General features: G+C 37.3%; 3 protein-coding genes across 4 annotated transcripts in view; 2 read left to right on the top strand and 1 right to left on the bottom strand.

Moving 5' to 3' along the window:
• Window positions 1-4991: 4991 nt before the first annotated feature.
• On the top strand, window positions 4992-10464 carry ndufa7 (NADH:ubiquinone oxidoreductase subunit A7). Its single transcript, XM_081348800.1, has 4 exons — window positions 4992-5244; window positions 5562-5611; window positions 6364-6501; window positions 10333-10464. The coding sequence occupies exons 1-4, from the start codon at window positions 5194-5196 to the stop codon at window positions 10406-10408; spliced, it is 315 nt and encodes a 104-aa protein (XP_081204926.1). The 5' UTR covers window positions 4992-5193; the 3' UTR covers window positions 10409-10464.
• Window positions 10465-11625: 1161 nt separating this feature from the next.
• Window positions 11626-23301, top strand: part of ppih (peptidylprolyl isomerase H (cyclophilin H)) — a 30014-nt gene continuing 18338 nt past the window's right edge. The window contains exon 1 of the mRNA XM_081349847.1: window positions 11626-11864. Within this exon, the coding sequence (XP_081205973.1) occupies window positions 11799-11864 (66 nt within the window). The 5' untranslated portion in view covers window positions 11626-11798. The remainder of the gene's footprint in view (window positions 11865-23301) is intronic.
• Window positions 15842-23175, bottom strand: LOC308681184 (putative G-protein coupled receptor 160). 2 transcript variants are annotated; one of them, XM_081349846.1, is made up of 2 exons: window positions 20979-21062; window positions 15842-17174 (listed from the first exon to the last, which is right to left on the bottom strand). In XM_081349846.1, exon 2 carries the CDS (start codon window positions 17156-17158, stop codon window positions 16082-16084), a length of 1077 nt encoding a protein of 358 aa, XP_081205972.1. In that variant the 5' UTR covers window positions 17159-17174; window positions 20979-21062; the 3' UTR covers window positions 15842-16081. The 2 variants fall into 2 exon arrangements, with proteins under 2 accessions (XP_081205972.1, XP_081205971.1); XM_081349845.1 differs by lacking the exon at window positions 20979-21062 and adding an exon at window positions 23121-23175 and having other exon boundaries at window positions 16031-17174.

Here is a 23301-nt window from a genome sequence, read left to right as displayed (position 1 = left end):
AAAGTTGATATAGGCTATAGACTAGACCTGAACACAATAAAAGCCTAATATGTAAAATTATTGGATACATGCCTGGTCATAATATGTTTATGTAATATGGCATTGTTCCATGTAGCCTATAACAATAGCAGAATATCTAATATGGACTAGATGTGAACTATATTGACAGATTTCAGTCTTTTGTTAAATTAAATTCAATTAATTTATTAAATTATTTAATAAATATACTACCAAATAATATTGTGTTAATCCATTACAATATGAATGATACATACGAAAATGCTGCTTTTACACTGAAAACTATGTGACAATATATTTACTTATTGTAATGAACACAATTTTATATTCAATATTACACTTCATAATGTACATGTAATAAAATATATATTTGAACATATACTGTAGGCCTATATGTAGGCTACTCAATATATATGTAACAATAAATATTCACCCTCCTCCCCACCATACGGCAGCGTGATGTATCCCAAGCAGAAGGAGTTGGATGAAATGTTCTGAATGATATCAATCCACAATCTGACTTGTGTGATGCAGCCTAGAATCATAATTCCACTATGTTCGTTTGTTTAGCCAGAGGACTGGTCCCCCCATGGCGTATGGTTTTTCCCAAGATTATTTTTTTTTTCTCCATTTCTGTCACCTGTTGGAGTCTGGGTTCCTTTCAACTGTCACCTCTGGCTTGCTTAGTTACGAACACTTAATATTCAGCAATATTATTGCCTTGACTGCACTGACACTGACGAGAACTGAATTGAGCAGCATGCATGATGACATCACTGTTTTCTGCTTTATAGCTGAATTGAACTCATTTCATACACAGTTATTGAACTGAACTGAATCAACACTGAACTGACTTCAGCTGATCAATGACACTTTTGTGTTTTTTTTGTGCTGCTTTACAGCAGAATTGAATTCTGTCTACATTATTGATTATTATGACCGCCGCTAGCGTAGCTAGCGAAAGCGGTCATATGGGATTGTCAAAGTTTTTTTTTTTTTTTTTTTTCGTCACCTTACTGAATTTTTCGTCAACGATACCAGGGACACCGAAGCACCGGGGAACATGAAATTTGGTAGGCATGTAGCCCCACTAGACTTCTAAGGAAAAATTTCGTTTGGTCCCCGGGGGCCACTCCCCCCCCGCGCTGGGCCCCCCCAAACACCAAAAAATGCAGTTTTTCCTAAATAACTACCTGAACCGTGGCACCGAGGATGAAGAAATTTTTATGGTATGTTGGTCTACTAGACTTTTACAGAAAAATTTCGTTTGGTCCCCGGGGGCCACTTCCCCCCCCGCGCTGGGGCCCCCGTAAATTTTTCGTCAACGATACCAGGGACACCGAAGCACCGGGGAACATGAAATTTGGTGGGCATGTAGCCCCACTAGACTTCTAAGGAAAAATTTCGTTTGGTCCCCGGGGGCCACTCCCCCCCCGCGCTGGGCCCCCCCAAACCCCAAAAAATGCAGTTTTTCCTAAATAACTACCTGAACCGTGGCACCGAGGATGAAGAAATTTTTATGGTATGTTGGTCTACTAGACTTTTACAGAAAAATTTCGTTTGGTCCCCGGGGGCCACTTCCCCCCCCCGCGCTGGGGCCCCCGTAAATTTTTCGTCAACGATACCAGGGACACCGAAGGACCGGGGAACATGAAATTTGGTAGGCATGTAGCCCCACTAGACTTCTCAGGAAAAAATTAGTTTTGTCCCCGGGGGCCACTCCCCCCCCCGCGCTGGGCCCCCCCAAACCCCAAAAAATTCAGTTTTTCCTAAATAACTACCTGAACCGTGGCACCGAGGATGAAGAAATTTTTATGGTATGTTGGTCTACTAGACTTTTACAGAAAAATTTCGTTTGGTCCCCGGGGGCCACTTCCCTCCCCGCGCTGGGGCCCCCGTAAATTTTTCGTCAACGATACCAGGGACACCGAAGCACCGGGGAACATGAAATTTGGTGGGCATGTAGCCCCCCTAGACTTCTAAGGAAAAATTTCGTTTGGTCCCCGGGGGCCACTCCCCCCCCCGCGCTGGGCCCCCCCAAACCCAAAAAAATGCAGTTTTTCCTAAATAACTACCTGAACCGTGGCACCGAGGATGAAGAAATTTTTATGGTATGTTGGTCTACTAGACTTTTACAGAAAAATTTCGTTTGGTCCCCGGGGGCCACTTCCCCCCCCGCGCTGGGGCCCCCGTAAATTTTTCGTCAACGATACCAGGGACACCGAAGCACCGGGGAACATGAAATTTGGTGGGCATGTAGCCCCACTAGACTTCTAAGGAAAAATTTCGTTTGGTCCCCGGGGGCCACTCCCCCCCCGCGCTGGGCCCCCCCAAACCCCAAAAAATTCAGTTTTTCCTAAATAACTACCTGAACCGTGGCACCGAGGATGAAGAAATTTTTATGGTATGTTGGTCTACTAGACTTTTACAGAAAAATTTCGTTTGGTCCCCGGGGGCCACTTCCCTCCCCGCGCTGGGGCCCCCGTAAATTTTTCGTCAACGATACCAGGGACACCGAAGCACCGGGGAACATGAAATTTGGTGGGCATGTAGCACCCCTAGACTTCTAAGGAAAAATTTCGTTTGGTCCCCGGGGGCCACTCCCCCCCCCGCGCTGGGCCCCCCCAAACCCCAAAAAAATGCAGTTTTTCCTAAATAACTACCTGAACCGTGGCACCGAGGATGAAGAAATTTTTATGGTATGTTGGTCTACTAGACTTTTACGGAAAAATTTCGTTTGGTCCCCGGGGGCCACTTCCCTCCCCGCGCTGGGGCCCCCGTAAATTTTTCGTCAACGATACCAGGGACACCGAAGCACCGGGGAACATGAAATTTGGTGGGCATGCAGCCCCTCTAGACTTCTAAGGAAAAATTTCGTTTGGTCCCCGGGGGCCACTCCCCCCCCCCCCCGCGCTGGTCCCCCCCAAACCCAAAAAAATGCAGTTTTTCCTAAATAACTACCTGAACCGTGGCACCGAGGATGAAGAATTTTTTATGGTATGTTGGTCTACTAGACTTTTACGGAAAAATTTAGTTTGGTCCCCGGGGGCCACTTCCTCCCCCCCCCCCCCCGCGCTGGGGCCCCCGTAAATTTTTCGTCAACGATACCAGGGACACCGAAGCACCGGGGGACATGACATTTGGTGGGCATGTAGCCCCACTACACTTCTACAGAAAAATTTTGTTTGGTCCCCGGGGGCCACTCCCCCCCCCCACGCTGGGCCCCCCCAAACCCCAAAAAATGCAGTTTTTCCTAAATAACTACCTGAACCGTGGCACCGAGGATGAAGAAATTTTTATGGTATGTAGGGCCCACTCTTAAGGGCCCACATCAACCTAGCCCATAATCAGTCATTTGTGATTTGCGCCCCTCCCATAAAAAATGAAAATGCAATATTATTCTGCTTTAATCGCCCCTATCTTCAGTGGAGATGTTCAGAACTGCACCATATTTCATGTGTATGATTAACTTGACATCCTCTGGGGGTATCCTCTGCTAAGTTTTGTAGAATTTCATCCATGGGGGGGGTATAAAATAAATTCATTTATGTGCACATTTAGTGATTGTACACTCATCGGCCTGTAGATGGTGCTGTTGAGCGAAGGGTTGCTGGTTTAGGATGATACTGTCACACACACACATGCAGGAATACAAACAAATGCAAGCATGCACACACACTGACATCCACACGCACAGACACACACCCATACACACACATACAAATCCACATGCACAGACACACATACATACACGCACAGACACACACACACACACACACACACACACACACACACACACACACACACACAGACACACACATACACAAACACACACACACACACACACACACACACACACACACACACACACACACACACACACACACACACACACACACACACACACACACACACACACACACACACACACACACACACAGACAGACAGACATGCACATACTATTACTTTTTATAGGTATATACATAAACACGCAATACAGCCAAATTACTCCACGTCATTTATTTTTGTGGAAAGCCAGTGCAGGCCTGAGCGGCGGTCATATTTTGTACCGCGATGCGGTACATCTAGTTATTTTCTTGTTTATCACTGTAAAGCTGCTTTGGAACAATCTGTATTGTATAAAACACAATATAAAGGTAAATAAAGGCCTATGGCAACATGTGCAATATAATTATGAGGAAACTATGCCTATTTATATTTGTAAAATCAAAATTTTCACAACGTTGCCATAAGAGATCCAGTTGTCATTTTCCCTCATACATACCATCACATTTTTCATATATGAAATGTGAAATATGCAAAAAAAAAAAAACCTAGTTTCCCATATATAGAAATGTATTATCTCATTAGCCTATATTTTCAGTATATTTCCATATGCTATACTTTTTGTTTTGTAAGGGATAGGCCTATATATATTGGTCTATCCTAATCTGCTATATTTATATATTCACATATATCTGGATCAGTTACATCTATCTATTGTTTTAAACCTACATCTAAAAATGGTCCTTATTGAGTCATTATCTCTCTCTCTAAACAAGTGGTTAAATTGGTGATTAATAGTGCTTTTCATCCATTGAAGGAATAGTTTACTTAAAAATGAAAACTCTGTCATCATTTACTCATCCTCAAGTTGTTTCAAACCTGTTTGAATTTATTTCTTCTGCTGAACACAAAGGAAGATATTTTGAAGAATGTCTGTAACCAAACAGTTGCTGGACCCCATTGACTTCCATTGTATTTATTTTTATTTTTTTCTACAATGGAAGTCATGGGGTCTATCAACTGTCTGGTTACAGACATTCTTCAAAATATCTTCCTTTGTGTTCAGCAGAAGAAAGAAACAACTTGAGGGTGAGTAATGACAGAATTTTCATTTTTAAATGAACTATTCCTTTAAGCAGTCGATGTCGTTAGTTTGCGTTTGATTCGACAGGTGGCGCGAATTTCTGCAGCTCTTGCGGATGTGACGGTCACTGAACCAGAGAATAAGAAAAAGACTTCCGGCCCGCCGGTCCTTTTGATGCTGCTGCATCTGACCCAGGATCAGCTTCACTTCCTTACATTCTCTTCATGGTTGTGGGGTATCGTTCAACTAAAACTGATTCAGCAACAGATTCACAGTGAACAGCGATTTCACCTTGACACCAAGTATGGCGTCGGCTACGAAAATTATCCAGAGACTGAGGAATTATCTGTCAGGGGTGAGATGATGATGATGATTTTAATCGTTTATCAGTCATGCACCGTTAGACATACAGTGTGACAACGGGTAGAAAAAACGTCCGTGTATTCATGTGTGTATTTGCTTGCTTGTCTCTGAGTTGGTAAGCAGAGGCTACAGAAACTTCACATCCTAATTCTTGACTTAAGGTTTAAAAAGATGTATTTCCTCAGGGAAGATACCATCACCGTTACAGAAAAGATTCTGAGTTAGGATGTTTCTGTAATACAGCCACAGCTATTTTCATGTCTAGATAATATTTGGTTCAGTACATTGACTTTTCTCGTTCCTTAACAGCAAGATCTCCAATCAAAACTACAACTTCGGTACACCGAAATTGCAAAGAGGTAACTTAACGTTAGATATATTTGCATATTTCACATAATACTTTGAGGTCTTGAAATGGATTATCACTTTATCAGTAACACTTTGCAATAAGGTCTCATTCCTTAACATTAGTTAATGTATTAACTAACAGAAACTAACATTTGCATTATTTATTATTTTTTGTTAATGTTAGTTAATAAAAAATACAGTCGTTGATTGTTTGTTCAAGCTAGTTCACAGTGCATTAACTAATGTCAACAAAAAACTTTTGGTTTTAATAATGTATTAGCAAATGCACATTAAGTAAGATTAATAAATACTGTAGAATCATTGTTCATTCTAAGTTAATTTTAACTAAAGTAGTTTACTGATGTTAACTAATGAAACCTTATTGTAAAGTGTTACCGGACTATCTAACTGAAACCAACGTTATACATTTTATTAAAATAATATTTATAGATTTTTATGAATGGGTAGTTGACAGATTTAGGTAGAAATTAAGTATTTGTATAAAATATATATATATATAATTGTGTCTTCATTTCAGTTGATCTGCAGTTAAATAATTAAATTTAGTTGAAAATGTGTAGTAGAAATATAAAGACTGGCCTTTTTCTTTGAAGACAGTAAAGTTGTTGTCATGTGAACTGCCCAATATATTTATGTATTTAGATTTACTTTAATAACCTTATTTTCAATATAAGTTATGATGACAGACAGTGAGTGCAATCATTAATCCATGGTGAATATTTATTAATTTCATTTATGGTAGGACTCAGCCACCACCCAAACTTCCTGTTGGACCCAGCCATAAATTTGCAAATAACTACTACTGTCAGAGAGATGGACGCAGAGAGTCTGTTCCTCCGTCTGTGATCATGTCTTCCCAGAAGGCCCTAACAGCTGGAAGGTGGGTTGGCATTGCTTAATTTAAATGATTAAAAAATATTTTGTACAGTGTATATTTTATGTTTTTTAGTAGAAATTCCTTTACACAAGCCACCTCAAAATAGTCAGCTAAACAACAATCGTTAGATAGGCTGTGAATACCTATTTGGAGAAGCTCTTATGTAAATTCAGTAAATTGATATTTCATTTGTTCTGAATTAAGTACCCCAGTCTAAAAAAAAAAGCAATTATGTTCCTTGACAATGGAATTCATTATTTGGTTTGTTTTATGAAGATGTTGCTTGCTTGTTATTAACAGTTGGGTGTAATGCATTACTAAGTAATTAAAGGGTTAGTTCACCCAAAAATGAAAATTCTGTCAGTAATTACTCACCCTCATGTTGTTCCAACCCCGTAAGACTTTCGTTCATCTTCGGAACACAAATTAAGATATTTTTGATGAAATCTGAGAGCTGGATCACTCCTCCTGCAGGCTTATGGACACCTTAACTTGCTGGCCCAGAAAATGTATTAAAGACATTGTTGATATAGTCCAAGTGACTCCAGTGGCTCAATCTTAAGTTTATAAAGCGACGAGAATACTTTTTGTGCGCAAAAACAAACAAAAATAACGACTTTATTCCACTTTTCATTTCCTTCTCTCTGGACCTCGAGTCTTTTTACGTAGTGTAATAGCGTAGCGCGTCTGTGTTTCACGTCACCACGTATCACACATGACCAGAGTAGCCTACGTGGTGACGTGCAACACAGACGCGCTACGCTTAAACACTACGTAAAAAGACTCGAGGTCCAGAGAGAAGGAAATGAAAAGTGGAATAAAGTCGTTATTTTTGTTTGTTTTTGCGTTTCAAGATTGAGCCATTGGAGTCACTTAACAATGTCTTTAATACATTTTCTGGGCCAGCAAGTTATAGTGTCCATAAGCCTGCAGGAGGAGTGATCCAGCTCTCAGATTTCATCAAAAATATCTTAATTTGTGTTCCGAAGATGAACGAAAGTCTTACGGGGCTGGAACAACATGAGGGTGAGTAATTACTGACAGAATTTTCATTTTTGGGTGAACTAACCCTTTAAATACTTTTCCATTGAAAAAGTCAAATAAGGGATTACTCAAATTTTTTTCTGTAATTCACAGTTACTCCTGATGTAATTGCATTTAATACTTTAATGCAAAAATTCAACATCTAATGTTAAAATGTATGTTTTTAATGTAACCATCACCCTTTAAATGCTTTGGTCAGTTCAAGAATAATTGATACAATTTTATATTATTTATTTGAAATTAAAAAATTAAATTAAAAAATTAGAAATTAATTTTTAGAAAAAACTTTTAGAAATTAAAAGAGTTTCATGTACGTCCTTGTATTGTTAAACTGGTCAAGGTTGATAAAAGTAATTAGTAATGAGTAATGCAATACTCTTTACAGAGAGGAATTGAGTAGCCTACATACATCTAATTACACTGTTGAAGATGTAATTAGTAGTTAGTAATTAATCACTTTTTAAGAGTAACCTACCCAGCACTGGTTATTAATACCCCAATACATAGAATAATCCCAAAGTTATTTGCAAGTTTGTGTTTTTCCCAAGCATGTATTTTATTCTTTCCATATGTATAAAAAGGATAACTGATTGTTGTGGAACAGAATTTCTTGACACATTCTGTGCTGACATGATAATGCTATATACAGTTCTCCTCATAAGTTTACATACCCCTTGCAGAATATGCAATAAAAGCAGGGGGTGTAAACTTTTTAAATTGGATGATCGGGGTAAATTGTACTGATTTTGTTTTTGGGGAAACATCTTAGGTAGCTTCTGAAAGGCATTGCTAAAAAAAAAAATAATAATTAACAATATAAGAAGAAATGTACACCTTGAGCATCATTGAATGTTCTCGCCTTTTTACATAGTTGTGTATGCATCCCTCAATGTTAAAAGATTATTGGTCTCAAAATCATAGTCCCTGTTATAAATATGCAGATGGTGCTAGAAAACCAATGAATATGCAGGACCTGGAGGAGTTTTCTGAAGAACAAGTGCTCAGTCTAACTGTACAGGACAAACAATGGACTCATGAACAACTATCAGTAAATGTAAAAACAGTCATGGTAAGCTAACAATCAGTTCTCGTAATGAACATGTTGGATGCAGATGAAATGGGCAAGAATAAAGATCTGACTATACTTAACAAGGGCCAAATCCTTATGGCAAGGCGACTAGGTCAGATTATTGGCTTGTGTGTTGCTCCCAGTTAACAGTGATGAGAATTTACCAACAATGGTCTGAGGAGGGACAGACCACAAACCGGCTCATCGATGCACGAGGACACGAGGCTGTCCTGTCTGGTTCGAGCCAACAGAAGGTCTACTGTGGCACAAGTCACAAACATGATGGTGATGGGAGGAATGTGCCACAACACACAGGTGAATCAGAGTGCCTATTATGACCCCTGTCCACGGCCGAAAGCACCTACAAGCGTAGCGAGCGTAGGCATGCGAGCGTTGGAACTGGACCTTGGAGCAGTGGAGGACGCCTGGTCCGATTAGTCCTGTTTTCTTTTACATCACGTGGACGGCCGTGTAGGTGTGCATTGTTTACCTGGGGAAGTGATGGCACCAGGAAGCACTGTGGTGAAGGGTGTGTGATGCTCTAGGCAATGTTGTGCTGGCAAAACCTGAGATATGAAATTTGACACGTGTATCCTACCTAAACATTGTTGCAGAACATCTTGGTGCCAGATACCATAGGACACCTTCAGGGGTCTTGTAGAGCAGGGGTTCTCAAACTTGTTCTGCTGGAGAACCTCCAGCCCAGCACATTTTGTATGTCTCCCTTGAATTGAATTGAATTGAATTGAAATATCTTTAATGTCCCCAAGGGGCAATTTGGTTCACAACAAGTAGCCAACACATACACATACACATTCACACAAAAAACACATAAAACCATGAGATAATAAATAGATAAAAACATAAATACACATGTACCTATAGTTTGTTGAGAAACCCAACAGCTAATGGTACAAATGATCTCAGATATCTGTTGGACCTGGCACGTTTTCAGTAGGTATACCTCCTTCCTGATGAGTGTAATGGGTGAGTGGTGTTAGCCAAAATGGCCATTGCCCTCTGTGTAGCTCTGGCCTCGTACATATGCTCAATGCTGTTGAGATCAGTGCCAATTATTTTCCGACATATGCTTACATTTCTTCCCAATCTGTTTTTGTTAGTTACACTCAAATTGCCAAACCAACAGATCTGACATCCAGTTCAGGTCTTGCAGTCTCTACTAATGAGTTGTATGAGTTGAGGACATGTTTGACAACCCCTGTTGTAGAGTCCATGCTTCGGCGGGTCGGTGCCGTTTTGGAGGACCAACAGCATATTAGGGAGGTGGTCATAATGCTTTGACTCATCGCTGTATGTAAACATCTGTTATGAAAAACAGCTTATTCCAGACTGTACTAAAAAAAATTAAATGCAATTTTTATGATCCCTCTAATTTTCTTTTAGTGTTATTTGCATCTTGCATATTCTTCAGGTGGTGTGTAAAGTTATGAGCAGAACTGTATACATCTATAGCACTCTGTCATGGTTTATTTTGGTTACTTATTTGGTTATTTTTTTTTTTTTGGTGCCTTAGTCAATGCGTGCATGAATTAGCCTGGGTTTTGAAAACATCTTAAATGATACATTCATATTTGAATGAAATTTACTTGTTTAAATTTCAATAAGATTTTTTGGGAAAATGGGGTTTAAATTCCGTCAAATTATGCCTTTCCATAATAATTGTCATTAATCTCTTAATATTTTCTTTTTTTTTTTCACAGTGATGTGTCTGGAAAACTAAAATGCCCTGTTGTGCCCGGGCCCCAGCCGAAGGAGCTTCCAGTGAGCGCTGACTAAATTTATGGTGTAAAATATGTGTAACTCTTAATAAAGGATGTGTATATACAAGAAACATATTCATTGTACTCTTTTCGTTTATTATTATAATTCTTTTTTGATTATTATTTCTTGTGGTCGTCACAGCTTTACTAGTACTTCATGAGTAATTGATGACCATAAACAAGAAGGTTTTGTTTGTTTTTATGTATCTTTTTTTAGTAAGTAAGTACAAACCTTGTGACAACCTACTAACAGTGATTGGAGAAAAAATGTCTTTTAAATATAAAATACGATCTAATGGGAAAATCAGTCTTCCACTGCACATCTGTATTGAAAATATAATCTTAATACTCTTCACCGATATGTACAGTAATTATGAAATCAGCAGAAGTTAAATGAAGTGGAATAAAAGGACATTATTTAAAGCACAACATTCAAATTGTCCCATTATAAATGTAAACCGCTCTAGCATGCCCCGTTTATTAAATAATAATAATGATAACCTTGTCCTGAAAACACAGTACCTTACTGTATTTAAATGTGATTTTATTGTATGTTGATTCAACATCTATAGCAAAAATATGATGAGAATGGGATTTCAGCTTTGTACAGTATTCACAGAAATATAACAGGCTATTAAGTTTTGATCTAGGCATTTGAAACTAACATACAAGACCACTGCTGGTGAAAAAGCATTTGTGTAATCAAACGTAATTGGAATGTATAATACATAATTATAGACAAACACAATCAGACTAACACAAACGATTGTAACTTTCAGTATCTTTTTTTTTATTTTTATTTTTTATTGAATACACTGAGGACTTATGCATCCAAGTTTCTGAAGGCTTATATTTAACAATAAATTCATGTTTCTGAATCAACTAAACATTTACTGCTGTAGTCAAAGAAGCTAGTTGTAGAAAGCTTCTAGAAGCAGATGCAAAACCAGCTGCTTTTATGTGTGAACCCAATCTTTCAATCTTTGTGAACACGAGATGGCAGTAACAGAGCTTCAATTAACCGTGGCACTATGGCAGCTTTGGGTAGGGTTGGTACACATTGTAGGCTACTAATTTATAGTATTTGACCCTTTATTAAAAAGGATCCAATTATATTTCACATTTTCGGAACTAGTAGATTTAAACGATTATACTTTTTGTGAACAAACGTCTCTTGTAGAGGAAAAAAACAGTCCCGAGGTCCAAATGCGGCTGAATGGTTGATTCGTCTCTCTGAGTCGTAATTGTCACTCGGTTGTATCCGTAGAAAGTCCTCCTGGTTACCGTAGTGACGTCATGGGTGAACGTTTTTGAATCGTTCATATGAAACTCATGTGTGTAAAAATTGGGAAACATTAATAGCTCATATTTCTGCAGTCTGGAGTGATATACGCCTGAAAATAGCCATGAACGTCCAGCCTTCAAATCCCAATAACCCGATAGTGTTTTTCGACGTCACCATTGGAGGGCAAGTAAGTTTAAATTCACATTGTTGTCTTCATTAGCAGATCAGCTAGCTGACACTAAATTACGTAGAGCCGTTTTTTAAAACATGCGCGCTATCTATTTAAGTAACGTTAGAAAAAAATAGCATGTGGGGCATCAGAGTAAGCTGTCAAGTTGGCCAAGATGCTAACTTACTCTCGCTTCATTTCTAAAAATGCTTAACGTTATGGTCTCAACTCTCCTGCTTGATTATCAAGCGTCATTCCATCTCAAGTGGTCCAGATATTTAAACGTTGGTTGCCTGACCATTTCACTTTTTTTTTTTTCTCGGTTATCGGTATCGGCCAATATTTTCATATCGGTGCATCCCTAAAAAACAGCAATGTCGAATATATATATTTAAGCTGATAAATAATGGATTATTTCCTTCAGCTGAGACACTTCAGATGCACAATGTTCACCATGATGATTCTGAATTGCTTGAAATATGATTGGAATCACTTCAAAAAGGGAAAATGCAGAAATTTAAAAATGTTCTGTCATATTAGGCTACATACAATTATAATGAGAAGGATGGCTTTTAATTGTGAGACTTTTGTTTTTGTAATCAGGCTCTCAAAAATTATATTAAAATTTGGATTTAGATTTACCGGACAATATATCGGTTATTGGCTTTCAAACATAAAGAATTATCAGTATCGGCCAATATTTTCATATTGGTGCATCCCTGAAAAGCAGCAATGTTGAATAGGGGTTGAATAATTATGGCACAGCTGTATTATGAATAATATAGGCTAATACATAATATATAGCCTAATATCACGTTTGCTATGCCACTTAAGTGTTATAATAACTCTGGATGCTTAGAAAAGCTAACATTTTTACAGACTCTGTAGGGTTGAATAATTTTGATAGGACACAACAGTATTGTAAAAATGAACAATAATGTTGTTACAATTAAATTGGTACAGTAATTGTTTATGATTGACATCCAATAGCTTATGCTTGTCAGTGAAGTCTAAAACTTGTGGTTAGGACTTCAGAATAAACAATAGTAATTAAGGGTGGGCGATATGGCAAAAATATCATGATTTTTATCATATCGAATAATTTTGAGACTGCAGAAGTCATTAAAAGTTGCATTCTCACTTGAATTTGGTGAAACCACTTGAAACATTTGTTGTGTTGAGCTATTTAAATTACTTTTGTTTGATTTGTTCATTGCAAACTGCTGAAAATCTGTAGCTACATTTTGCCAATAAACCTGATTTGCAATGGAGGTTGAATGATTGCGATTACAACTGTATGTCATCTTTTCAACTCAAGTTATAAGCGGAGGACAGAGGAGGATACTATTTTTGTAAACATAATCCATCTCTGTCTGCACTGTTGATCGCAAGAACGACAAACAATATGAGTTACACTATACTGCACAACTCTATATTTGAACAGTCAATAGCGAATACTTTAACAAATAATAAAACATACTTACAGGCTTTGATTCAGAAGTACCAGATTGCCTTAACAAAGTTGGAATTACCCCATTTTTTTAGAAATAGCGTTTATGAGAGGGCAACAAAAAATGAACGAGGGGGGGGTTTCTGTGAGTCTTATTGTCTTTACAGGACTGTCTGGGATGTGTGTGAACACAAGTAGCCTACAGAATACATGTAAACTCTGGCAGTGTAAACACACAAAATCAAGAAATCCAGTAAGGTTATACTGAATGTATTTTCTGTAGATGTTTTGGAATCTCTGTGTGAAAGGGTCTTATAATGTTTCCTACTAGATTCTCCTTACTGTAACAGTCACTTTTACTTCATACAGTAGACTAGACTACAGTAATCATACTTTTGGAATTATCATACTCTTTTTGTCTACAAAAGAGGAGTAGGGCCTATCTGTTTCATTTCAAAATCAATGTGTAACTAACTACCGGTAACCTAATAATAAAATGGGTTCAGTACAAGTTGAACTCAATCAATCACTTGTGGTGTAATATTGATTATCACAACAATTCATTTTTTCTTTAATTAAAATCTGGGTTCCAGTGAGGCACATACAATGCAAGTAAATAGGGTCAATCAGTTAATGTTAAAATACTCACTGTTTCAAAAGTATAGACAACAAATGTAAATAATAAAACATTATTATTGTATTGTGAATAAAAGTTATATCTGATTTTACAACTTTATTTCCATGGAAAGTTACACCAAAATCCATAAAACGACTGTAAAATCTACAAGAATGTCTAATGTTTAAAGTACTAAAAAACACAAACTTTAAAAATAAAAAAAAATAAATAACTAAAATAATGTCAGTTTTTTTTATACAAAATCATACAAGCTTCACATTCCTTCATTTCGACCCTCCAATAAAATAAAATAAAATAAAAAAGTCTAAAAAATAAAAACTTGTGTTAAAGTTATGCAAATGGTTAATTATTTAGTCAAGTAATTCAATTAAACTAATTAAATAGTCAAGTCTTGTAAAAGCATTAGATTGAAAACATTTCATATAAACTAATTTCATTAAGTGTGTTTAGAGACGCAGTTCAAAATGACCTTTCTTTAAATGCAAATGTTCATTGAGTATTTCATTTGTGAAGGTAAATCATGTACTCACTATACTCCTAATTACAAGAAGAAGAAAAAACTGCTATTAGACTGGGTGTGTGACTGGCTGTGGAATGGGGTTTGGCCGAGGAAAAATTCAATCAATTTTTTTTTCGCTTTAACCCCTGTACTGTATGTCTCTCTTATTTAATACACTGTAAAACCCAACAAGATAAGGTAACTCAATCCATTTGAGGAAACTGATTGCCTAATTGCCTTAACTAATATTTATAAGTACTGTGAACTTATTCAGTTTGAGTCCACATAATATTATATTAAACTATAATTCAACTTAAATACTTTGTGTAGCTGAAACTTCAGATTCTTCTAAAGAATCAGATTCTTTAATTTAACTCAACTCTTTTACTGTTAAGTGTTAACTGCTATTAGCAACAAGCACAACTGCATGTACTAAAGTAATTAGCATAGAGACTGTGCTGAACTGCACGGCTGTAAATAAAACAACATATAGAATTCATGTTATTTGACCAATGCTCGTTCTAACTTCAGGCTCTACTCTTCAGCACAATGGTACCCCTCAAAACTCCCGAGCATTAAACACTAACAGATCACCCCCTATATTAATCCTGGTGAAAAACCCCCCATAATATAACACTTTAATTTTAATATTTACTCTCTTTTAACAGTCAGAAAAATAGCATGATGGAAACTCTCCTTATGGATAAATCTCCTGTAACTCATTCCATTTGAGTTCTGCTGCTTAATATAATCAGTTATTGAGTTCACCTAACTTTTTTTCTAGCACTTGCCAAACAACAATTGAAAGTAAAAATCTGCATTGGCAGGCATATGAAATGGTGTTGATAACCAGTTGGCCGGTAACAATTTTTGAATTCTAGCAACGCATTGTTGTGAGAGTGATACGTTTTGATAAGTGTAGGCTATCTCTACTATTTTTCTGACGTTAGTAAATCAAATGTTTTTTGTTTTTTTTCCAAACACCCGATCACCAGATATACAAATATTAAAAATAGCCAAATGTTCATTGATTATTTTTATATGTGAAATGAAATTTAAGTATATCAAACATTTCTCTTGACTTATGTCATGTTGGATGTTTATTTTTTAATTTAGCTTGTAACAATGCAATACATGAAATATACATGAAATATACATGTGGTACTGGCTTAAATTTTAAATGAGATGTCTTAGAAAATGGCACAATTATGCTGCTTAAATTCATCTATTTTATAAGTGCTTGTTAGATCTTGCTGTGAATGACTTATCCATGTATACTTATACTTTTTTTTTTTTTTAATTGACCAAGTAATATTTCAATAAAAATAACGAATTCTTTAGTGAAACCATAGACTTCTCTCTGGACTTCTCCAGTCCAGTCATTAAATCCACTTAAACCCTCCACAATTAACTTCAAGCTCACATTTATTTTTGAGTTCAACGGCTACATCTCAAAGTCCAATCAACAACCGATGGATAGAAGCATGTCCCTACATAAAAAAATAAAATAAACATTCTGATGTACTTTACCAAATGAAAGAAAAGATCTTTTGCAACATCCGTTTCATTGCAACTTTGGAACAGAGCTATTTGAACATGCTCATAACATGCATGTTTGCAAGAGAGTATCATACCAGCCCTGAAACTTGTTAGACTAGATCTCTTGAAAAGGCGTAGTGGGCTTGTGAACAATTAATCACGTAGGCAGCTTTGTGTCCACTGTCCACAGTTGATGATGTTTCTTTGCTCAAGTGCCAGTAGGTGTTCCAAAAACAAGTGTCATCTGGGAGTTTGCTGTAAGGTCCAATCCTGTCACTTCTGAACCAAAAGGCAATGCCAACCAGTGCACTGTTGGCACAGGCCATCCACAGAAGGTTGACACTGGCATAAGATGGCACCATAAAACCCACCAACTCACATGTCAAACACATCAACAGGTAGGGCACCCAGTTCACAGCAAAACCTAGTGTCAGACTGACAAAGAGAGGAGGGGAACTTTCTTGAATTTCCGATTTTCCATATTCCCCAAAATGACTATAAGTGAAGTCTTGATCAGAAACAAACACTGTGTTTGTCAGCTCTGCCAATTTATTGGCTCTACTGATCCAACCAATTACCAGTTTCTTAAAATGAAGCGCAAGTATGAGACCCACTGCAATAGATATCAGCATATTAAATTGAAACACTACGTTAGATCCGTGAACGGGACACGCTAGCACACTCAACTTGTCTTTGTAAATCTCTATAGGTTGTGTGTCTGTGAAGTTGTAGGTGAAAACAAAGGCTGATGCCCACATAAACGCAACCGTAATGCAGTAACTAACAAGCCTGCTCCGAGAGCTACGGGTAATGTCTAGGTTTGGGTAGCTAGCGTAGTCAAACGCCCCAGCGATGAGAATGAGTAGAGGAAGCAGGGCGTAGACAGCCGATCCATGAGCCAGGATGAAGCACATCCAGGTAGAGGTGGGTAGGTGTTCTTTGAAGAGCCATGCGCTGGAGACCGCACAGACCAACAGCACGTCTGCCACGTATATCGAGACACTGCAGAGCCCCAGGAGTGACTTGAGAATGCTATGCCTCCAGAAAGACAAAACGAATGTGTTCAAAGCTACTTTGGTGCACAGAATTAACAGGTACTGCAGGGTCTCATCATGGGGAAAGTTCTCATTTATCCCCTTTGACAAGATGACAGCCATCATAATTGCTGATGAGTGCAGATTGAACATTTGGTCTCAGTTCACCCTAAAATCACAAAATAATCAAATGAATGGTCAAAGTTAATAAAAGACATCTCCCATAGTCTAACAGTGTCACTAAGCAAATGTTTTGAAATTAAAATTCATCATATGCACCAATATAAAATTAAAGACCCCCTGTGGTGAAAAATCAAGTTTTTAATGTTTAATTTCTATATGTGGTGTTTTTAATGTTTTAAGTTAAACCATGAGCAAATTCATAATCAACACCATTGCTGAGTATTTTCTCCTTAAAACTGCAGTGAAAGACAGTGTGAAAAATGCAGTTTGAAATCGCCTGTGTTTCTTATGTCACAAACTACCTTGTAACCAATCAGGTCATCGTGCCGGCGGGCTTTAGCATATCATTACTATGACCGCTGTGAAACGGGGGTCTCAAGAGAAGCCAAGTTACCAGGTTATATTTTTCTGTTGCTGTGAAAAATCAAGCACATTGATTTAGCAATATAGCCGGGTGAATTATGTATATGATGTATATTAGGATGTTATGATAAACTATAGGCCTATGCCTTTCTCCACTGACGTTCTAAGTTGTTTAAAGCGTTTCTAAGGATGCAGACTTTTAGAAGGCAGCTGTTCTATTAAAGGTCCCGTTGCATGCGATTCCATGTTTCAAACTTTAGTTAGTGTGTAATGTTGCTGTTAGAGCATAAATAATATCTGTAAAATTATAAAGCTCAAAGTTCAATGCCAAGCGAGATATTTTATTTAACAGAAGTTGACTACAAAAAACGGCTCGATTGGACTACACCCCTCTACATCCTGCATTAGTGACATCACCAGAACCGTTTCTTGACTAACCTCCGCCCACAGGAATGCTCCCTCAACTCTACTGGCTACTTGCACACTTCTTATAACTTAGCCTACTGTGTTTACTCAGCTCTTACGGTGATTTTCTGAAGTAAAACTGACGCTTCATCTTTTGTGTGATGTACAATAAACTTTATTAAACTCATCAGTACATGTTTGATCATCATTCAGACAGCAGACTTGTAGGCTATTAATAAATAATGGATACATAGCCTACAAGCAGATGACAAATACGTTATAATAACCGTAATTAAACTACTAAACTATACCTGTTTCATCTCTATACAGCACTCTGACTCTGTAGGCATTATTGTCCGACTCGAAATGAACGCCGTTACTGAGAGTTTCTGATATTATCATCATTCCGTGAGATGAATTTTTCCTGACAGACTGAGCACGAGCTCATGAAGCTCCGCCCCCTGTGTCGTCCAGCAGCACCTCATTTGCATTTAAAGGGGACACACTGAAACGGCTCGTTTTTCTGAGCCCCAAAAAATGTCAATTTAAACATGCTGTAAAAAATGATCTGTTGGGTATTTTGAGCTCAAACTTCACATACACACTCTGGGGACATCAGAGACTTATTTTACATCTTGTGAAAAGGGGCATAGAACGGGACCTTTAACGTTTGATAACGTAGTCAAGCCAAAAGCTAATCACAGATTAGACTCTAAGCTTTCAAATGACATCAACTTTGTGTTTATCAAGGCAAGATTTTTGAAAAATACGGTAATGAATATTTTCGCAGCTAGGTGGCGCCTGCTGGCGGTACACTCGGTTTTAGAGGGATTACTCAGCAGTCGTTAGGAGTTAACAGAGGTGGGAGTAAGTCACACATGTGCAAGTCACAAGCAAGTCTCAAGTCTTAACCTTCAAGTCTCAAGCAAGTCCAAGTCAATTTTGTAAAAAGCAAGTCAAGTCAAGTCAAGTCACTGCTTTATGTCAAGCAAGTCAAGTCAAGTCGTAGCTTGGGTCACAAGTCACGGCAAGTCATACAAACGTTTGATGATTTCACAGAATTTATATATTAAAATAAGTTAAAACTACATAAGTTGTGGACTATGGTTTTATTTGCAACATTTTTTTAAATATGCATTTCCACATACAGCTGAGTGGTTAAAAATCTAAAAAAAGAAATAAAATTTCAAACTACATAGCCTAAAATGTAAATGTAACTGAAATTAGACCAACATTAAAGCATGAAAAAATATATATGCCTCAAACATCGCAGAAGACCATTAAAAGATATTAAACAATTCACAATTCAAGTATAATGGTTCCTATGCCACCAAATGGCATTCTTCAAACTGGCATCCCCTTATGGATCATGAACACATCCTTAACAACAAGTTAGATCTTTCCTTTTTAACAAAAGAATAACAAGAAAAAAAAACAGTAATAATTGAATTGACACAAAACTTACACCTGTCAATCAGGTGGATTGACTATTGTACATTATTAATCTGTGCGAGTGAGTGATTTATTAATATTTGTGAATGATGTGTGTGCATGTGTATGAGTGAAAGGTGTATTGTTTGCATGTCCATGGTTGTGTTTGACTTTCTCTCTCTGTGTGTGTGTGTGTGTGTGTGAGAGAGAGAGAGAGAGAGAGAGAGAGAGAGGTGATTTGATTGAGTGTGATTGATTCATTAATATTTGTGAGTGAATGTGTGTGTGTGTGTGTGTGTGTGTGTGTGTATGAGTGAAGAGTGTATTGTTTGTTTGCATGTGTGCATTGTTGTGCTTGCAAGTTTGAATTTTTGTTTTGTTTATTTGTGTATGTGTATTTGTGTATAGGTTCGAAAGTCTGTATGTTTTTTTTTCTTTGTGTGTAGGTGTCTTTTTACAATCTTTTATGTGCATCCCCAAAAACTATCCAATTATTAGTCACTGTACACATGCTATTATGCCATTAAAGGACAACTCCGGCGCAAAATGAACCTGGGGTGTAATAACACATGGGAACCGAGTCGACCGTTCTCTGGGATTTGTTTTCATGATAATCGAATGTAAAGAGTTTTATCTCTAAAAACTGATTAGCTTATAACGCTAGTGTATGGGGCATAGAGTAAGTAAAAAGAAATCGCTAGTTAATACCACTAACAAGGCTCAAAATAGCCTCACACTAACATGGTAGCATAATGAGGGTGCTTGTTAGTGGTATTAACTAGCGATTTCTTTTTACTTACTCTGTGCCCCATACACTAGCGTTATAAGCTAATCAGTTTTTAGAGATAAAACTCTTTACATTCGATTATCATGAAACAAATCCCAGAGAACGGTAGACTCTGTACCAATGTGTTATTAATTATTATTAAATTACAGTTACATTTTTTTTATATTTCTTTTAACATTCAAGTCAACCCTGGGATAGCAGACTATATTGGTAGCATATAACTAGACAGTACAAAGGGATGTATGCAGGTAAGAAAAACTGGAATATGGCATATTTTAACATATTTTAACCCAATTTTAATTTTCAAGAAATGTTTTGTTTTTCGCTGTGCTTTTGTATGTAAGGGATTATTCAGATCATAAAAAAATCATTAATCCAAGGCACTCGAATATTATTAAAAATATATAGAAAGCCTTTATTTCATCATGGCTTTAATATTTTAAAATCAGGTGACAAGTAGCTACTTGCACACCTATGCGTTGCGGCTAATGAGCCTTCGTCAGGGTGTGTGACCTTAAGCCCCTTTCACACAGAGATTCCGGAAAATACACGGATTAAGTGACCCGAGATTTGACTCGGGTTAGTTTGATTTAGGTTCATTCACACTGCCAGTGATTTTCCGGAATAAGAGAGTGCGTTCACACACAACCCGTAAAAATCCCGTAAAGACATGTGACATCGATGTGACTTTAATGTCTCAGCAGCGTCTTAAGTTTGCTTATGAGCTGTGATTTCTCTCTCGAGAAACCATGCTTGTGCATTTTTTTCCTCTCCGATTCGATCATAAACTTGCGCATTACATACCGTTTCACAGCTGGCGAACGATCCCGCGCTTCAGCGTCATCACTACAACACGCGGCTTTTGTTCACACAGCGCGTTCCTGCTGCGTCACGTGATTGTTGCGGTGCGTTCAAATACAGATATTTATTTTTAAAAAGACAAGTTATTTCGAGTCATTTACCTCAAGTCCGAGTCAAGTCTCAAGTCATGAATATCAAGTCAAAGTCAAGTCAAGTCTTTTATTAATATTTGTCAAGCAAGTCTCAAGTCCTAAAATTTGCGACTTAAAGTCCACATGAAATCAAAATTGACCATATTTACTTTGTTTGCCTAAATTGATCGTTTTGTGGTGAACAATTCATCCATGCAAGTCAATCCACACAAAAAAATTTTTTTGGCTTCGTAATCTTTAATCAAAATCTGAAAATGCCCCTCCCCTCTGCTTTGGAGGACCTTCCCTGATGACGTAGGTTTGAGGACTTGGGTTGGGAAACGCTTAACCACTCCCCTCAAACCGTTAGTCTGCTATGAGCAGAGATGGAGAGGAGGAGCGCTAGAGTAAAACCCTGCCCTCTGTTCAATATTCCTTTTCACTGGGAAATACGTCACAACACTGGAGAAAAGTCGTTTGCAACTTCCGGTTCACGCGGACTTTAAGTCTGACTCGAGTCAAGTCATTGACTCGAGTCCCCCATCTCTGGGAGTTAATAAATGTAATTAGATGCATTAAAAAGCTGAGATCCTAAGCTTAAATGTGTTCCATTCAGTGGTTGCTTAGTAATTAATATTTTTCTTTTCGAATGGGAATAAAAATAAATAAAATAAAAAAATAAAAAAGCTATAGGCAGCCTATAGGCGGTTATAGGACATGACACATATTAATATATTTTAAAGCCACTAGATGGCGCTCTTCTCACTTGAAAAATTTTTTTTTTAGGCCTGCACTCTATTTTGATGTGAAATGTTGCATTTATAAAAAAAAAAAATATATATATATATATATATATATATATATATATATATATATATATTAATTCTAATGGAAAAAATAGCTCGTATATATAATTAATGCAAAGTATCATAAAAAACTCAAAAAATTCTAAATAATAATCAGAAAATATTATAGAACAAAAATATATTTGATTGGTTATCCTGGGAAAAAATAAAGTTACATTTTAAGGCTTCGTCCGTTTTTGACCTGGAGGAAGCTAAGTGTGACCCATTTACGAAGAAGCCTAGATGGATAAGTTAAACATTAAAACACATTAGCAGGTTTATAAGCCCGATCCCACGGGTCGCATTTGAATATAGACCTACTGTCTTTGATCACTTGAGATATAACGACTTTGTTTACTGGGATACTCGCCAAGACGGGCGTTTTTACATAATTTTGTTTGAAATCGTCCGTTCAAGGGCAGGACATGAAATAGAATTAAATTCTGTATTCGTGCGCTGTCTGAGACGGCGGCAAACACTAATACGTGGTTTTTGGTGTTTTTGTTTGCCACCTGCAACAGTCCTGTAATAATGTAGGTAACCACTCGTCATACATAAATCACGAAATACTTCATGTTTTACTTGCATACGATTTAGTTTTAATCCAAATGACACGTGTGCTGAGTTAACGGCCAGCAATCAAGAGCATGCAACAGAAGCTCTCTCTCTCTCCTCCTTTACAGTCAGTTAACGTTAAAGTGGTGTATTTTCCCATAGGCTTTTGGATTGTCGCTAAAAACGAGCTCTGTGACCAACAAAAGTTTATGATACTTGCACGTTTTGTCCATCAAGATAGTTAGCCTATCACTGATGAACACAACTTTTCTAAATTTTGAAGCCTAAATGCAGACACCAGAAGTGCAACCACTTACCATATATATTTTTTTATTAAATTCAACGAATAATTTTTTTCAGTGCTGCTGATAAGTGGTATGAAAATGCCTTTGCTTCTGGTCAAACCTGACAAGCAGGATATTGTGGTCTGCCACTTTAGTTCTGTTTACAAATAGACAGAGGTACTTCCTTAAAAGAAAATTGTAAAGATGTTGTTTAAAGCAGTGTTTCTTTCTTCAAGTTTTCCAAAAAGCTAGATCTATCCCATGCAGTCATGTAATATAAAATGTTCACATGACAGCAGTATAATAATGTAATAAAATCCAGTTAAATACCTTCTGAAATTGTAGTTGTCGTGATCTTGATAAACATTCATGAGCTCCATCCCTAGCAAGAGAATCTTTAACTGAGTCTGTAACCTAGTCTTGTTAGGTGAGTAAATGAGATGTCAGAGCACACTCTTTAAACCACACCTATTTACCGGTACATTCATTCTGTCCCTGTACAATAACTAGG

Source organism: Scardinius erythrophthalmus (assembly GCF_964197995.2).
Source record: "Scardinius erythrophthalmus genome assembly, chromosome: 20".
Classification (NCBI taxonomy): domain Eukaryota; kingdom Metazoa; phylum Chordata; class Actinopteri; order Cypriniformes; family Leuciscidae; genus Scardinius; species Scardinius erythrophthalmus.
This window is presented reverse-complemented; position numbering and strand designations above follow the sequence as displayed.

What these genes read in the sequence shown, in the direction of transcription:
- ndufa7 (XM_081348800.1), top strand. Translation starts at nt 5,194, where the DNA reads ATGGCGTCGGCTACGAAAATTATCCAGAGACTGAGGAATTATCTGTCA. An exon ending in TGAGGAATTATCTGTCAGGG is followed by an intron (nt 5,245 to 5,561) that starts GTGAGATGATGA and finishes GTTCCTTAACAG; the next exon opens with CAAGATCTCCAATCAAAACT. An exon ending in AAGGCCCTAACAGCTGGAAG is followed by an intron (nt 6,502 to 10,332) that starts GTGGGTTGGCAT and finishes TTTTTTTCACAG; the next exon opens with TGATGTGTCTGGAAAACTAA.
- LOC308681184 (XM_081349845.1), bottom strand. Translation starts at nt 17,158, where the DNA reads ATGTTCAATCTGCACTCATCAGCAATTATGATGGCTGTCATCTTGTCA.